Below are 14,678 nucleotides of genomic sequence, written 5' to 3' on the forward strand. Positions count from 1 at the left end.
TGCCCCTGAGGACGACTCGTGACTTCAAGGTATCAAATTCAACGGATAGATGTATGCGATATAACACTCACTTAAAATCAAATCTGCATTATCAGGTCGTATCGTCATCATTTCATTTCATTATGTCATTACATATCCACGGTAGAAAAGGACCAAAAAGAAAAGAGAGAGAAAGCAAAAAAGCAAAAATAAAAGGCTCAGTCACTCCAAGCCCAGTCAGCTCCAGCACCCCCAGGTAGTGACTTTTTAGCACCCCATTGCTCCTGCAAGCAGATTAAAACTAGCTATAATCTCCTCTTCGTTGCCGGTGCAGCCCGTACAAAACACACTCTGTAGCTTAGTGACATATACGCAGTACAGTGTTAGTGTACAGTACAACGGCAAGTAACAAAAGAAGCATAGGCAGACAGACAAAAGAAAAAGGTACACATAACCCAAAGCGGTAAAACCCCTGGCTCGCCGAACTCATTGGGATAGATTCGATGGAGAGGAAGGAAATGTAGCAATTGTGACTTATACAAGAGGGAAAGAAAGCAAGGAGGAAGAAATTGGGAAGAGAAGAAAAGGAGAAAAAAAGAAGAGAAAAGAGATGGAATAATAGAACACTAGATAAAGCGGAGTAGAATGATCCGGATCCTAGCAAAATATTGTGTCGCTCCCAGAACCCAGATGCCCGTGAGAAAAAGAAAAAAAAAGAAAGGCTAAATAAAGAAAATTAACGGAGAAGACATGCAAAAGATTTGAGGGGAAACAGTTTGGCGAACGATGGATTAGGGCTAGACGTTCATTTCGTTAAGTTTTAACGGCCATCTCGCCTAATCCATCCCACTACACGATCAAACGTATGAGTTTTCTGCTTATCGGACGCTTGCGGAGTTGGTTCGCCATCATCGCCTTCGCGAGCTTCGAGATAAGGTCTTCCAGAAAGGGCGGCTTTAGGAGTCGTATCCATATCCTCGATTGTGTTCGAACGATAGGCTTCTGGTGTTAGTGATGTAGGTCCGCACGCAGTTCCCGGTGGAGTGGAGCTTTCTTGATGGCTTTCAGGCTTCGATGACGTGCCAATATGCGACGCCGATGACTGATCTGTATCATGTAGCGTGGCCGACGCCTGAAGACCTGGGAATTTGGTCGGAATTATCGGTTCAGCAATTGTTGCCTCTGCCTGGTCTTCCGATAGTGTTGAGGTATCCCCCGGATTCCCTCGACCAGCTGCATCATCCGGTGGGGTGCACGATCCCTCTTTCTCTGGTACCTCAGGCAATGCGTCCAAAACTTCTTCTCCAACATGTAACTGCTCCATGGCAGCTTGCAAAGAGGTCGTGGCAGTAGTATCTTTACCGGAAGTAATGGATTCCATGAGATCAGTCTCACGCTCTTTTGAGAGATCATCCCCAGCACTCACGACACTTCCACGGCTGTTCGTTCTGAGCATTTCGGTTCCCAGTTTCGATCCGGATCGTCGCTGCTTCCCAGTGGTAGCTTGTGGGCTACGGTTGCTTCGTCCATGTACGCGACCTAGCTCCTCATCTTCATCGTCACCTGACTCGGCACCTTCGTACCGTTTAATCTCCATGGACTCACGTTTGGCCCGAATACATTCGATAGACCTAGGTTTTCGAAGGGAGGGCCCACCAGCGAAATGGAAAGATGCAGGGGCAGACGTCGCCGTAAGCAAACTTGGCACACTCGGCGGGCTTCTAGCTTCTAACAAGCCGGTCTTGAGCATTGAAGACGGTTCCTCCATGATACCGAGCCCGCCAGTTTGGCCGCTGCTCCATTCGCCGGTAGCTTGGCGGCTAATAATAACAGGAATATCATCTGATTTTTGAGGCTCCATTTCGCCAAAATAGCTACTGCTAAGTGACTCCTCCCGGCTGGAACCTCGGTATGAGCTAGTGGGAATTGCTGCAAAACCTGAAGAAACTGAGCTTGGGCTGTCTTCGGTACGAAGCGAGACATGACGAAGTGCAGATGCAGGGATTGGTGGCTGCTGGGCTAACTCTTCGTCATTCGGTGGTGGTTTCCATTGACAGAACTTGGACAAAACGTCCACGAGTTTCTCGAGAGTAGGAGGTTTTTCAACCAGAGCATCGAAATGATGCGTTTCAGGAAGATCCTTTAAGTAGCCAGTGACGGCAATAATAGGTGTGTGAGTATTGGCGCTTCGAGTATCTCTGACCATGCGAGATACGTCTGCTCCATTGATCTGAGGCAGCTTGAATTCAGTCATGATGATATCGAATTGCACCTCACTAAAGGCAAAGCGCATTGCCTCTGTTCCATTCACCGCAGTGATGGTCCTGCAACGCAGCTTTTCAAAGAGTCGTTCCATGACAAGTCTAGAGACAGGATGATCCTCGCAGATAAGAACATCAAGGGGACGGAAGAAGGGTCCGTCAGCAAAATTGATCTGGGAAAGCCGTCGAGAACTTTGCCTGCGACGCTGTACCTTAAGAAGTGCTTTTGCTCGAGGATCTTCATTGTCAGAGGAAGATGGTGACACGTCGAAAAGTTGACTTCTACGTTTATGATGTCCAGGAACAAATGGCTCCTTGGGTGGCGCCAAGTCACTATCTTGGGAACCGATTGTCTGGGAGCGTTGTCGCGAGGTGGGGGCACTACTTTGACGATGGATTCCGGTCTGTTTATCTGGCGATGGAAGTTTCGGATGCTTTATAGGAGAGGATGCAGTCGATGCCGACATCTTTAGGTTTGTAGCAAGTCGCGGAGGCTCAAAGGGACCAGGCTGCATGGAAGTCGCAATGGACTGTTGCGAAAACGTGGAAGATGAGCCGGAAGTCTTTCGTCGTTCGTGGTGATGATGCTGTCCCGTGCTAAATTGCACCAAAAGTGGAGACGATGGCTGAGATGGACGGCTTGGAGAAGAGGAGTTGGCCTGACTAAGACTCGATGGCGATGCCGGCCTATTGATGGCTTTATTCTGAGACATAGTGCGCTTCAGCGGGCCGACGAGCATTGGGCTTCCTTCCAGGGAAGGCCCAGATGCTGTCGACGGCGTTGTTGTTGATGGCACAGAACGCTGCTGAGCTTGCATAGCTTCTTGTCGTAATTTTTGGATCACGTCCTTATTGGCTTTCTCTAAGACAGGAAGATTTTTAAAATTGAAATTTCCGAAATCATCCGCAAGGACAGGTTCAGAGAGCCTTCGACTTCGGCCATCGCGGATATGCGGCGGAATGTGAAGCGGAATCAACCCACGTTTTAAAGAGCTTACTTGGGATTTGACTTTGAATAGTGCATCATGAGGTCTGTCCGGGTATACACCAGAGCCTCCAGGTGGGGGAGAAACTTGGTCATCAGGTTCTTCTGTAAAACCTTGCATTGTAGCTCCTCGTGGATCGAAGTATTCCGTATCTTCTGGATGCAAAACAGTCGGCACAAAAGACCCGTCATCTTCCAAGAGCGTATCCCAATTAAGCCCCGAAAACCAAGGATGGCCGCGAATTTCGGCACCTCCACTCGGAAACTTCTCAGCGGAATTCGATCCCAACCGTTTTTCGGGATTAAGGGTCATGAGCTTGTTCATCAAATCTCTAGATTCCTCAGATGAGTATTCTTCAAATCCTTCAGGCCAGTTGATCCTCCTCGCCAAAATATTTTGAAACACTTCGTCGGCTGTTGAAGCGTTAAAAGGGGGGTATCCGTAAATGAATTCGAAGAGAATACAGCCCAAAGACCACCAGTCACACATCTCGTCTTGGCAAACACCCTGGATAGTTTCTGGGGCGAGGTAGTCTGGAGTCCCAACGAAAGCTTGGTTCTGTTCCTCGGGGTTAAACAAAGCCATAGCAGGAGGAATCGGTGGCTGTTGAGCATTATTATGTAGAACAGGAAATGATGGCTGGTAGCTACTTGATAGATGAGCCGGGAAAAGCTGGGGTGAATCACTCGCTTCACTCTGGGATTCCTCCTCAACTGACAATGTCTGTTGAGGTTGGGAGGTCTGGCTTGACAAGGCGTACGGGGTATCTCCAGACTCAAACAGATGCAGGCTCTTAAAAGAGGCAGCCAGAGTATCGCTACTTCCGCTGTCACTTCGATACCTAGATGCCCTTCTTGAACGCTCCCGACTGAAGGACGGTTCCTTGTTAAGACTGAAGTAAGAGGGTTGGCATGGGCTTGCAAAATCAGGGTTAATCAAGGGAGTCGTGTTGGGAGATTGTGACCCAGGAATATCAAAAGACGCTGATCGCGATGATGCCAAAGACGTATTTCGAGTAAACGGGCCTTGCTTGAGCAAATCTGGCGCTGATTCATTGGGGTTTTTCTGGATTCTCTTTTGGCGCCCGACGAGCCCCATACGCGAGAGTCCGAAATCGGTGAGCTTCAAGTGGCCGCGTGCGTCGATAAGAAGGTTATCCGGTTTCAGGTCTCGATGAACAATGCCCCGGCTATGCAAATGTTCGACTCCAAGGATGACCTCAGCGGTATACCTCATAGCCCATTCCTCAGGCAGCCCCTCTAATTGCTTGATCAACGTTGCACAATCACCTCCGTTGAGGTATTCCATCACAAGGTAGAGATAATCTTTACTCGCAAAGGTCCAGTATAGTTTTGCCACAAAGTCGCTTTCTCCTTGCCACATCATGATAGCCCTCTCAGCTTTCACGTTCGTAACCTGATTCTTAGCGACCATGTCAGCCTTCTTCAAGACCTTGATGGCGAAATACTCCTGTGTTGTTTTCTTTTTAGATAGATAGACACTTCCAAAGGCACCTTTGCTAATAGGTTTGATGATTTCAAAGTCCTTGATAGACGGCGTCACAGCACGTGGTGGCGGGTGACTGACAGAACTGAGATGGGGTGATACAGGGGCCTTTCCCAATTCTGGGGAATTGGTAGACGACTGTCTCCGATGATGGTGGCGATGTGGAGGGACATAGAACGAAGCATTGTGAGGACCAAGGTCGACAGATGTGAGGACTGGGGAGGTAGCTGGTGACGGCAAAACTTCTCCTGTGGAAAGTCGTGGTCTATTCAACCTGAGAGGCGATGAGGGAGCATTTCTTGCCGGAGATTCTCTGCGGGGAGAGCTTGACAACCCGGGGAGGACGAGACTTCGACGCTTGTGCTCCCTGACGCTTGCCCCACGGCTTAGACCTCTCTCGGACGACGGAGACTCGGTGTGACGTTCACCGGACAGCACGGATGAGACGACACTACTATCGCTATCTGCAACATCGCCTTCGGCAAGAAGCGAACCACGTTTTGCCAGGAGGGACTGTCCCAATATACCGACACTTTTATGGGAGCGAGGTGTTGGACACTCCATCGGACTGCTAGAACGCGTTGAAATAGCCACAGATGATGAACCTCGAGATATCTCAGGTCTCGAATTGTGCTCAACTGCAACATCTGATGCACCACCGCTCGTGGAGGCTAATGCTAATGATAGCGACTCTTGAGACTGGGGCTGAGACAAGCTCTCAGACTTTTCCGTCTCATTCTCATAATCAGTCGGGCTGGAACTAGTTGAGTCATCCAAATCCCCAGCTGCTATACGTTCTGCTTTATCCATGGCTGCAGAGATACACTCCTCCACAAGAACGGCGAACTCAACACGGATTCGCTCTGCGTATTCAATGATTCTTCGGTGACGAAAGACGGCGTCTACTTTAGCTCGTGCGAGCTGTTCGGTGTCTGTAGACAAGGCGGCTAAGCCTTGCTCCTGTTCTAGGGTATTACTACTTGGTGACTGCCACTGCATCACTTGCGATATACGGGACTCTGACTGTGGTGACTGTGTCCTGACTTCATCGCCGAATTCGGATCTAGACTCTTTCAAAGCAGGGATGCTGATCTCCAAAGCAGTATCACAAAGATCCAAAACTAGCTCGACGATCCGCGCAAGCGGCCTTCGTACGGCGAAGGAGGAACGAGTTCGAGAATGACCCAAGCCGGAAGTGGATGGATCACGCGAACGGGGCGGCGTTCCGGAAGAGGATGACGAGCCAGAGGCCAAACCTGAAGATGAGGGGCTAGGGCCGATGGGTAGACCTTTATATTCAGGTTGAGGGCCGGCAAGTTCTGCGGGTCCAGGTCTTGCCTTCCGAGCTTCAAGGGCATCCAACACCTTTACAATGGAGTGGCGATGTTCGTTCAAATTATCTTGAGCCAATTGAACGTCCATCTCTGATCGATGTTCTTGCAGACACAGGTCGGAGTGCTTTTCGAACCACCACGGTGTAATCTGCCGTTCACAAATGCGACAGAGAACTGGCATTGGTGGGGGATGATGTGCGGGATCATTAATGCCCACCTCCGCCAGTTCAGTGAGGTAATTTGCCAAAACTTCGGCACCCACACCAAGTGATTCAACAAGCAGTTGTGGAAGGCCAATGGTAACTTCACGCGGCTGACTTGATGGTCGTAACATCCACATTGTCTAAAGTAGGAGAGCTGTTAGCGGCTGTAAAACAGGAAAAGGGATTTTGGGGTGGTCAGGTATCTCCTTACATGGCCATCTCCTGTGGAAGGCTTGTCATAGACCATAATACCCTGACCTTCCAGGTTGAGGACGCTGTTATCTTCGTCATCTTTTGGTTGAGCTTCTGCCGACTCGCTCTCCTCATCGTCGTCACCAGCTTCTCGTGCCCGATCCGGACGAAAAACAGAAGCAGAACCGGTTTTGACACCGAATCGAACTATCTGACTCCTCGAATCATCCTTCTTCATCGACTCAATCGCATCTTCAAAGACGGCCTTATTATCGAAGATGACATCACGGATGTTTTTACCTTCCACCTCGTCGATCGGGGTTCCGATGACTTCAACCCAAGAAGGGCTGACCCAATTTACTCGTCCATCGAGAGCGAGGTCAAGTATAATATTAAGGGCTTGTTCGGCGGCATCTTGTAAATCCTGTCGTTCTTCCTTTATATCCTCGCTCAGAGAGCGCACCATCGGAGAAGGGCCGGGAGGGGATGCATCACGGGCTTCTTGTTTAAGGGCTGTGATGGTAGGAGGTTCGAGGAATCGCGGCGCACTGGAGGTATTCGTACCATCTTCGGCCATACTGGGCCCTTCTGAGTATCGAGAACTGGTTGGGAATTCGAGTACGGCAAGAGAGGCGGCTGAAGGATGGAGTAACCGATTTGACAGCGTACGCAGTTCGGAAATCAGCAGAGGAGGGCTTCAGGGATGACGGAGAGACAGAAACCGTCTGCCAGGCAGAGCGGTGCCCGTACCAGCGAATTACCTTGGCCGCTCAGCATCAACTGTCCATGACTTGTGTGAAGTTGGCTCGACCCAAAGGCAGATCCTCGAAGCGGTGGGGAGGGGATGGCGAGCGAAATCCGGCAGTTTGCGAAATGCAATCGGCGTCAAAGATGAGGTGCGATCTGAAGAACAGGGAATTTCAAGTGGGGTAGATTGTATAGCTGTCGTCTGGTGTAGCTTTTAAATACGGCTTGAGGTGGTTCTTTGGTGAATTCAATTTGAAGTCAAAGGCTTGGGGGAAGAGGCCAACCTTTATTTCTAAAAAGGGCAGCAAGGTGTTAACATGAAGGCAATTATCGAGTTGCCGGCAAAGGCCAAGGCCAAATAACAAGGGGTACTGATTGTATTCTTTCTCCAGGAACCATTCGACCTCACAGGATAAAAGACAGCCGTTGAAGGTGAAGGGCGTGGAAGGGAAAGTCAACGTCCAAAAGGCTGTATGGGGGGAGCGATGGTTGATAATTGGAGAACCAACCTCGCCGTGTCCGCGTGCTCGCTGTGAAATTTTGGGAAATGGCAGAACAGCATGCTTGTAACTTTGGTTGACTATTCCACCAATCAAGTAGCAAGGATTCCCCAGCAGTGTTCAACACATACATCGGCGGTGTGTATTCTTTGCATTGCCTGACATGGCGTTTCCAAGAGGGGCTCGACCAAATCACCATCCCTGACATCAGGGAAAGCCAAAAAAAAAAAAGCATAAGCCCACAACCCGGGACAAGAAGATGAAAGTTCCCTCTGGCAGGCAAAGGGAACACATAAAACTAACCAACTTAACTCATAAGTAAATACGAAACATTTGTTTTACCTCTGTCCTTCCTTTCTTCCTCCTTTCGCGAAAATTCTGGACTACGCACCCATTTCCACGCCAAACGGGAGGCAACACCCTAAAACTAAACCAACACAAAGAGTCAATGAGTCAGATGCTCTCTGCTTGCCCTGAGTTTAAAAATGTTGCTTTGAACTTCGACATCGACAGGACAGTACCGGCCGGAAGACTGGCTCCAGGCAGAGACCCTCCGTGCTCCCCCATCCATCCATCCATCCATGTCCAGTGCAGGAATTGGCTGCGTCTGTTCGTCCGTCCTTTCGACGTCGACGCAACGGTGATTTGCCGGACCCAGCGTGACTAAGCTGCCAAGCCGCCAAGACGATCTGTTCCGTTGTTTCACGGGCGCGGACCCACCCCTGGCCCGTCGACGGCTCGGCCACACGATAGTCCGGTGCCAAATTAGTCAGCCGCGCCCTGCCTTGGCTCGCTTTTCTTCGTGCTTTGATGGACGGGATTGCATTCGCGGAATTCTGTCGGAGTGACGGAGTACCGGAGTATTCACCTGCATTTTTCTCGGGTTTTGTGTTGGGTTCTGATGTTGCAGTGCGCTGCACTCCGTACTGGCAGATTCCAATCGGAACACATGGAGAACAGCTTCTACATCGACGGACTCATCCAACAGATTTTGCTGCCCACCTGCATATGGTTGGTTTCATGTAGTTACGGAGTATCGAGCCACATAATATTAAAGGTTGGCTATGCATTATAATTAAATATTGTCCTCTAAAAATTTAAAGTGGAGTAAACAGTCATCTGGCGAGTGCTGCCTCAGGCTCGCTAGCCCCCCCGCATCCGGCCTAGCGCCGCCCGTGTCGGGTCTAGCGTGGTCTGATCAGGTTTGGCGCCGCTGCTTTGGGTATGGTCTGGCCGCCCTCACCACCCTAACATCCAGCCAGCCCACGTGCCTTGCCTCACCGCGACTACAAAAGGGACATCTGTCCTTCTTCCACCACACACACACTCCATCTTCCTTTCTCTCTTGCTTCTCTCCTCACCTGACTCTATCCATCTGTTCTTCTCATGTTCTCCCCTGCACCTCAACCCACACCAACTTCCCTGGTGCGCCCCATCGGTTTCAGCTTGCTTCACAACACACACCATCCATCACATCTGCTGGTCCTTCTGGCCCAGTAATGATGCCCTCAATCATGGCAGATTCTGCCTCTGCAAGCACACTGTTTCTATGCTTCCCTTTGGGGTTGTCTGAGTGAGTGTCTATGCTACTGTTACAAACATAGGCCAACCAAGCATCAGACGACATCGGATGTTCAAGGGGATCTCACGTGACCCATAACTCTGAATGTATAAGGATCACATGATTCACACAGATTGTGGGAACCTTAGTGTTCAGGCTTCTAGTTAGAGAACTCTCTATGTTCTATACATGACTCCCTCTCACCAGCTGTGGGCATCAGACCTACTCAGCCTGTGCTGAGCAGCAGTGCTACACACACTCTCTGTCCTGTATGGAATAGAGAATAGTATAATCATACTATATAGGCATCTAGCTATCTACAGAACCTATATTTGCCTGCTCTACAGGATTTTCTCTGAGATCCCCAGCCACTGACCTAAGCTATCACAAATGGTTGTCTGGTGAATGCACTCTGATACTGCTGTTCCAGCCATACAGTGCTGTCTGAAAGACCTCTGTAATAAAGAACTCTCACTGGTCCAACTGGCTGACTCAGCACCAATCTCTGTACCAGCTAGTATGCAACCACCAAGATAACCATACAACACCAGCCCCAGAAAACTGGTTATTATGGTGGCCTTGCTGACTAACCCCCCAATCTAACTAGCGGTTACATGGGGCCCGGGTAGTAACCCGCCGCAACCTGCCACCCCGCTTAACTCGCCTATTGTACACGTAGTATCACGTGGTGGGGGTAGCAGTATTACCTAACAGAATTCAGTGTGGGAACATCTTGGGCACTCATTCCGAAACTTAGTCCTAAACAACACCATCGAACATGGTTGAAGAAAAGATTATTCTCACGTTGCAGCAGCAGATGAACCAGATCTGTAGAGAGAAACGGCGCCAATGTTTGAGAGAGAGAGAAAAACCAGCTCTCGTCGTTGATTATAAGGTATATTAAGTATTAAAACTAGTTCGAGTAAAGCAAAAGAAGCAAGGAAGAAGACAAAGACGTCAAACCTGATCAACAGGCTCGCGAGAAAGTGAAGTGAAGGAGAAGATGAAGAATCAAAAAAAAAAAAAGAGAGAGAGAGAGAGAGAGAGATGAGAGACGCAAAGAGTGAAATATGAAATGTGAACCTCCAACCGCCGCCGATGCTGGCTGGTCTGACAGGTGACCCCACCGGGCCCATCTGCACGACGCTGATTGGCGGAGTACCGGTTCGTCAGGCGGGCAACGCACGGGAGGACCCACTCCGGCCAATGAGAGAACCTGGCGCCGACGGCGCTTAGAAGAAACGCATCGTCATTGGATAGTGCTGCCCCACACTCCCATGCTGCAGAAGCCAATGAGACTACCCAATCCGGCAGGCGCCAGGCCCAAAAAGGGTGCTATTTATGGTAAGTGTGTGGGGTTTTCTTTTTGGGCTGCTGCTTCCCAATCTTCTGTTACTTCTGTATGCACTCCTGTACTCCATCGTGCAAGTGCAACCCTCTCGCCTTCCGAGAGCAGAAAGCCCACCGGCCTGATTGGGCAATTGTGGGCTGCTCCTGCTGGCAGGAAAAACGTCTTAGCCGTCCAATCCACGCACGCCCGCACGGGATGTCACGGTTGACCGGCCGACGCTTAGCTCACCGACGTTACACCCGGCACAGAGAGGGAAAATTGTATGTCATCGGCACATCGTGGTCATTCGGTCATGGAATACAGATTATATAGCATATGTAACATCAAAAAAAAAAAAAAAAAAAAGGTCAAAAGAGAAAAAAGCGAATCACACATGGCGGCAGAGAGCCTGTCGCCACAGATCATTAAAACGGTCAACCAAAAAAAAGAACAGAGAAGAAAAAGAAAAAAAAAAAAAAAAGGCCACAAAACGAAGCAGACAACATCCAGCCACGATCCGCTCTCATTCCCCATCGTGAAGGATGGGCGGGTGAAAGAGTCGTCCGTGGCTGGCGAGAATGCACCACTCATCTCCGGCCAGCAGCGACATAAAGCTAGCTTTCTCCCCCGCCAATCAACATGGCCTGTTCAAGGCAAGCCGCCCAAACGGATATGAGGCAACAGTTTGTACAAAAAGATCAAGGTGCGTCTCGATTACCCTCAATTAAATACCCACCGCTAAATTGTCAGAAGGGAAACATCATCAAAGTGTTTGCAAAACGAGAACGCAGAAAGGCCTTCGAAAAAGTGCACGCCTAAACCCGGAGTGCAGCAACCATAGTGAGCACAAACACTCTCTTCCTGTGAACAAGACTATGCCGGGAAGTATGTCAACCCACTTCACAATAAATGTAAGCTTAAGCTGACTTCTGTAGGGCCAGCTGACTGCTCGACAACTCAAGAGTCGAAAGCGGTCGCGTGAAGTCGGAACCGACAACACGCCAACTGACCACCTCCGGAAGCGACCACGGATATTTCCAAGCCTTACCGCAAAGAGACCGGGTGACCAAGGAGCACCATCCCGCAACAGGAACGCCCTATTTGATCCCATTGAGCATTGGCGGAGGGAACAAGCTTGGCCAAAGGAATATTTTGAACCGGACTGTGAAATGAGTCATCTACTTGCGAGGAAGAAGTCGGCATCTTCCCTTCGCCGCAAACGATCAGGGCTGAGCTCTCTTAAGGCTACCTCCAATACACCAAGCGACCAAAAGCCGAGGGAGGAGAAAAGTGCGCCATACCAAGATCCACGTTATTCGATTCTTCTTGAAACGAAGGGCAGTTATATGGACAAATCCGAACTGGATATCACAGATGCCAGCAAACGCCTCTGCAGAACATTGCTCGAGAAGGAACAGACTGTCCCGAAAGACTCATTGTTTCATGATGATACGTTTGATAAGGCCTGCCGAAAATTGCAAGATAAAAACGAAGCTAGGGTCATTCAAGATATTTCTCGACTGATTGTTCCTTCTGCAGAGAAATGTGCTACATTTGGTGCCAAAACCTTGGACGTTTTAGTCGAAAGCGTCAATGAAGGCTGGAATAACTCCATCCCCGTTGTTGGCCCTCGTCCGCAGCCTGACTATGCTGTGGGATTTAGGCGCGCTGCATTCACGGAAGATCAACTTTCGAAGATCAAGCCCATTTTAGGTGACGTCATGGACCTGTCTTTCTTCATGGCCACATACTACATGTATTTTCCATTCCTAACATGTGAAGTGAAATGTGGTGCTGCAGCACTTGATGTGGCGGACCGACAGAATGCTCACAGCATGACCCTTTCGGTCAGGGCAATTGTGGAGCTCTTTCGGCTTGTAAAGCGAGAACAAGAGCTCCACCGGCAAATTCTGGCATTCTCCATCTCCCACGACCATCGAACAGTAAGAATCTATGGCCATTACCCTGTGATGAAGGGTAAAGAGACTACCTTCTATCGCCACCCTATCCGCACTTTCGACTTCACTGAACTAGATGGCAAAGAGGAATGGACAGCATATAAGTTCACCAAGAATGTCTATGACATATGGATGCCAATGCACTTTGATAGGATCTGCTCGGCCATTGACCAGTTACCGCCCGATTTCGATTTTGAAGTCCCGCCGCTTCTACAATCTGGACTTTCGCAAGATCTAGAGAGTCATCATCTCTCGCGACTGGAGCAAGAATCTTTATCGGAGGAGTGTGGCAGCCAGTTGGACAATGTTGATCCAGCTGATATCCCGGACACCTCTTTTAGTGGACAATGAGCAAAAAGATTCAGAAGAAATGCTGCGAAATAACAAGAGCGGATTGTCTACTGGACAGGAGGAGTCGAGAATTGGCCGGAGAGAGAAGGGTCATTAGGTGAATTTCCACTGGTCGCTAACCTCCCTCTGTATGAACATGATCCCATGTCAGCCCGAGACACATGCCTGTCAGCCTTGATCACCGCGCCCGCCATCAGTGATGCAGAATTCCCACGTCCCTCTCATAGTCTGTGTTCTGGTAGCCTAACGGACTCCGTTCGCTGCGTCGAGTGAATTGTTGGCTTTAGTTGTACGTCAGCGCCTGTTTGCTAGTGGCTTGTTACGGTCATATACACCTTAACGATTCCAGAAAACAGTGTAGCGAATAACGCCGCACTGTGGGCATTTGATTCTGGTTCCAGTCTCGAGATTGGTATACATGGGAGGGTCCGCACAGAATTCCTGAGGTTGGCCCTGCAAGACAAGTTGCTTCTTAGGCTCACACATTGCAAGGGACACAAAATAATGTCTTCACTGTCCGTTGCCCAACTGTAATCCTTGGTTGGGTTCCAACCCAGCACCAGTACAATTGGAGTAAGGCTTCCATATTTGGCCGCACATCATTAAGTGAACATTCATAGATGGAGTGCCGACCGAGCGTTACAATTAAATAGTGATAAAGGAACTTCTCAATGTGGTTGCTGAGGAGCCCAAGCTTAGTCCACGGAAGAGTGAGGAGAAAGCGCTCTTTATATTCAGGTTCTGTGGAAGGCATCGGTTGCCTGGTTGGGCAGGTGAAATACGGCGATGTGGTTGGCTGATATATTAAGCGCAAGTACAGCATAGCCCCAGCCTTGCTTGGGGAATTGAGTTTCTGGTGCATTATTTCAGCCAACTATCCCCTCGTCTGTCTCCATTGCCAATGTTAGCTCGGTTTCCAGAAAAAAAAAAGAAAGATGATGGCAGGTGCAGACAGCCGGTGAGAATGGCCCAGCCAATAGACGCCCCATATTATGTAACAAGGTTAGAGAGGCTTAGCCAATGAGAACGTACTTTACGGAACCGCGTTAATATGGGCAAACTGGGAAGAGGGTGTAACACCTCTTAGTCTTCCGCCTCCTCCTCCTCCTCCTCCTCCCCAAATATCCCGATAGAAGAGTACTCCTTCCCAGATACTTGAAATTTAATTACACAGATTGTAATGCCAATGCATGATGACCAAGCAACAACACATCTTCAATAATGCATCTCCGGTACGCTTCCAACCGAATGAGGACTGACCTCTTGCTAATTCTAGAAAACATGCAGGTCAAACATTGGGTTCCAGATCCTCCAGATATGGCCTGGGCAGACATTATTGCTGCAATTGAACCAAGGGCTCTCTCATTTTTGATGAATTCACAAATCTATAAATTCAAGTAGGAGAGAAAGGCATACAAGGCCCCTGCTAGCCAACATGAATTTGACCTCATGATGGAAGCTGGGGACTGTGCTGTTAAGGTCCATGTGTAAGGGGTCAAACCCCCTATTCTTCTTGGGCCGAGCCCTTGATGCCATGCTGTGCTAAGAATCTTGGGCCGAGCCCACTTTTCAGCCTTGTTCCTATTTCTCTTTTTGGCCTAGTGCCACACACAAATATTGTGAACATCATATACGGAGTACTCCGTACTCCGTACTTGTGAAGGAGAATTTCGATTTGCGTCGGCGCGGCCGCTTTTGCGCTCCGCGTCCAACGGGGTTTAGCGCCGTCCCCATCCGGTCTAGTGCCGCCCCGTTCGGGTTAGGTGCGGC

At 49.5% G+C, this 14,678-nt stretch overlaps 2 protein-coding genes across 2 annotated transcripts; one reads left to right on the forward strand and one right to left on the reverse strand.

Annotated features, from left to right (window-relative positions):
- Positions 1-197: 197 nt before the first annotated feature.
- RIM15 (rim15, signal transduction response regulator) lies at positions 198-7,345 on the reverse strand (the record flags this gene model as incomplete). Its single annotated transcript, XM_066123403.1, has 3 exons — positions 6,481-7,345; positions 830-6,409; positions 198-263 (listed from the first exon to the last, which is right to left on the reverse strand). Exons 1-3 carry the CDS (start codon positions 7,036-7,038, stop codon positions 198-200), a joined length of 6,204 nt encoding a protein of 2,067 aa, XP_065979477.1. The 5' UTR covers positions 7,039-7,345.
- A 4,133-nt stretch (positions 7,346-11,478) lies between these two features.
- D8B26_000981 (uncharacterized protein) lies at positions 11,479-13,282 on the forward strand. Its single transcript, XM_003070843.2, has 2 exons — positions 11,479-11,484; positions 11,535-13,282. Exon 2 carries the CDS (start codon positions 11,769-11,771, stop codon positions 12,906-12,908), a length of 1,140 nt encoding a protein of 379 aa, XP_003070889.2. The 5' UTR covers positions 11,479-11,484; positions 11,535-11,768; the 3' UTR covers positions 12,909-13,282.
- The last annotated feature ends 1,396 nt before the right edge of the window (positions 13,283-14,678 follow it).

Source organism: Coccidioides posadasii, chromosome 1 (genome assembly GCF_018416015.2).
Source record: "Coccidioides posadasii str. Silveira chromosome 1, complete sequence".
Taxonomy (NCBI): Eukaryota; Fungi; Ascomycota; class Eurotiomycetes; order Onygenales; family Onygenaceae; genus Coccidioides; species Coccidioides posadasii.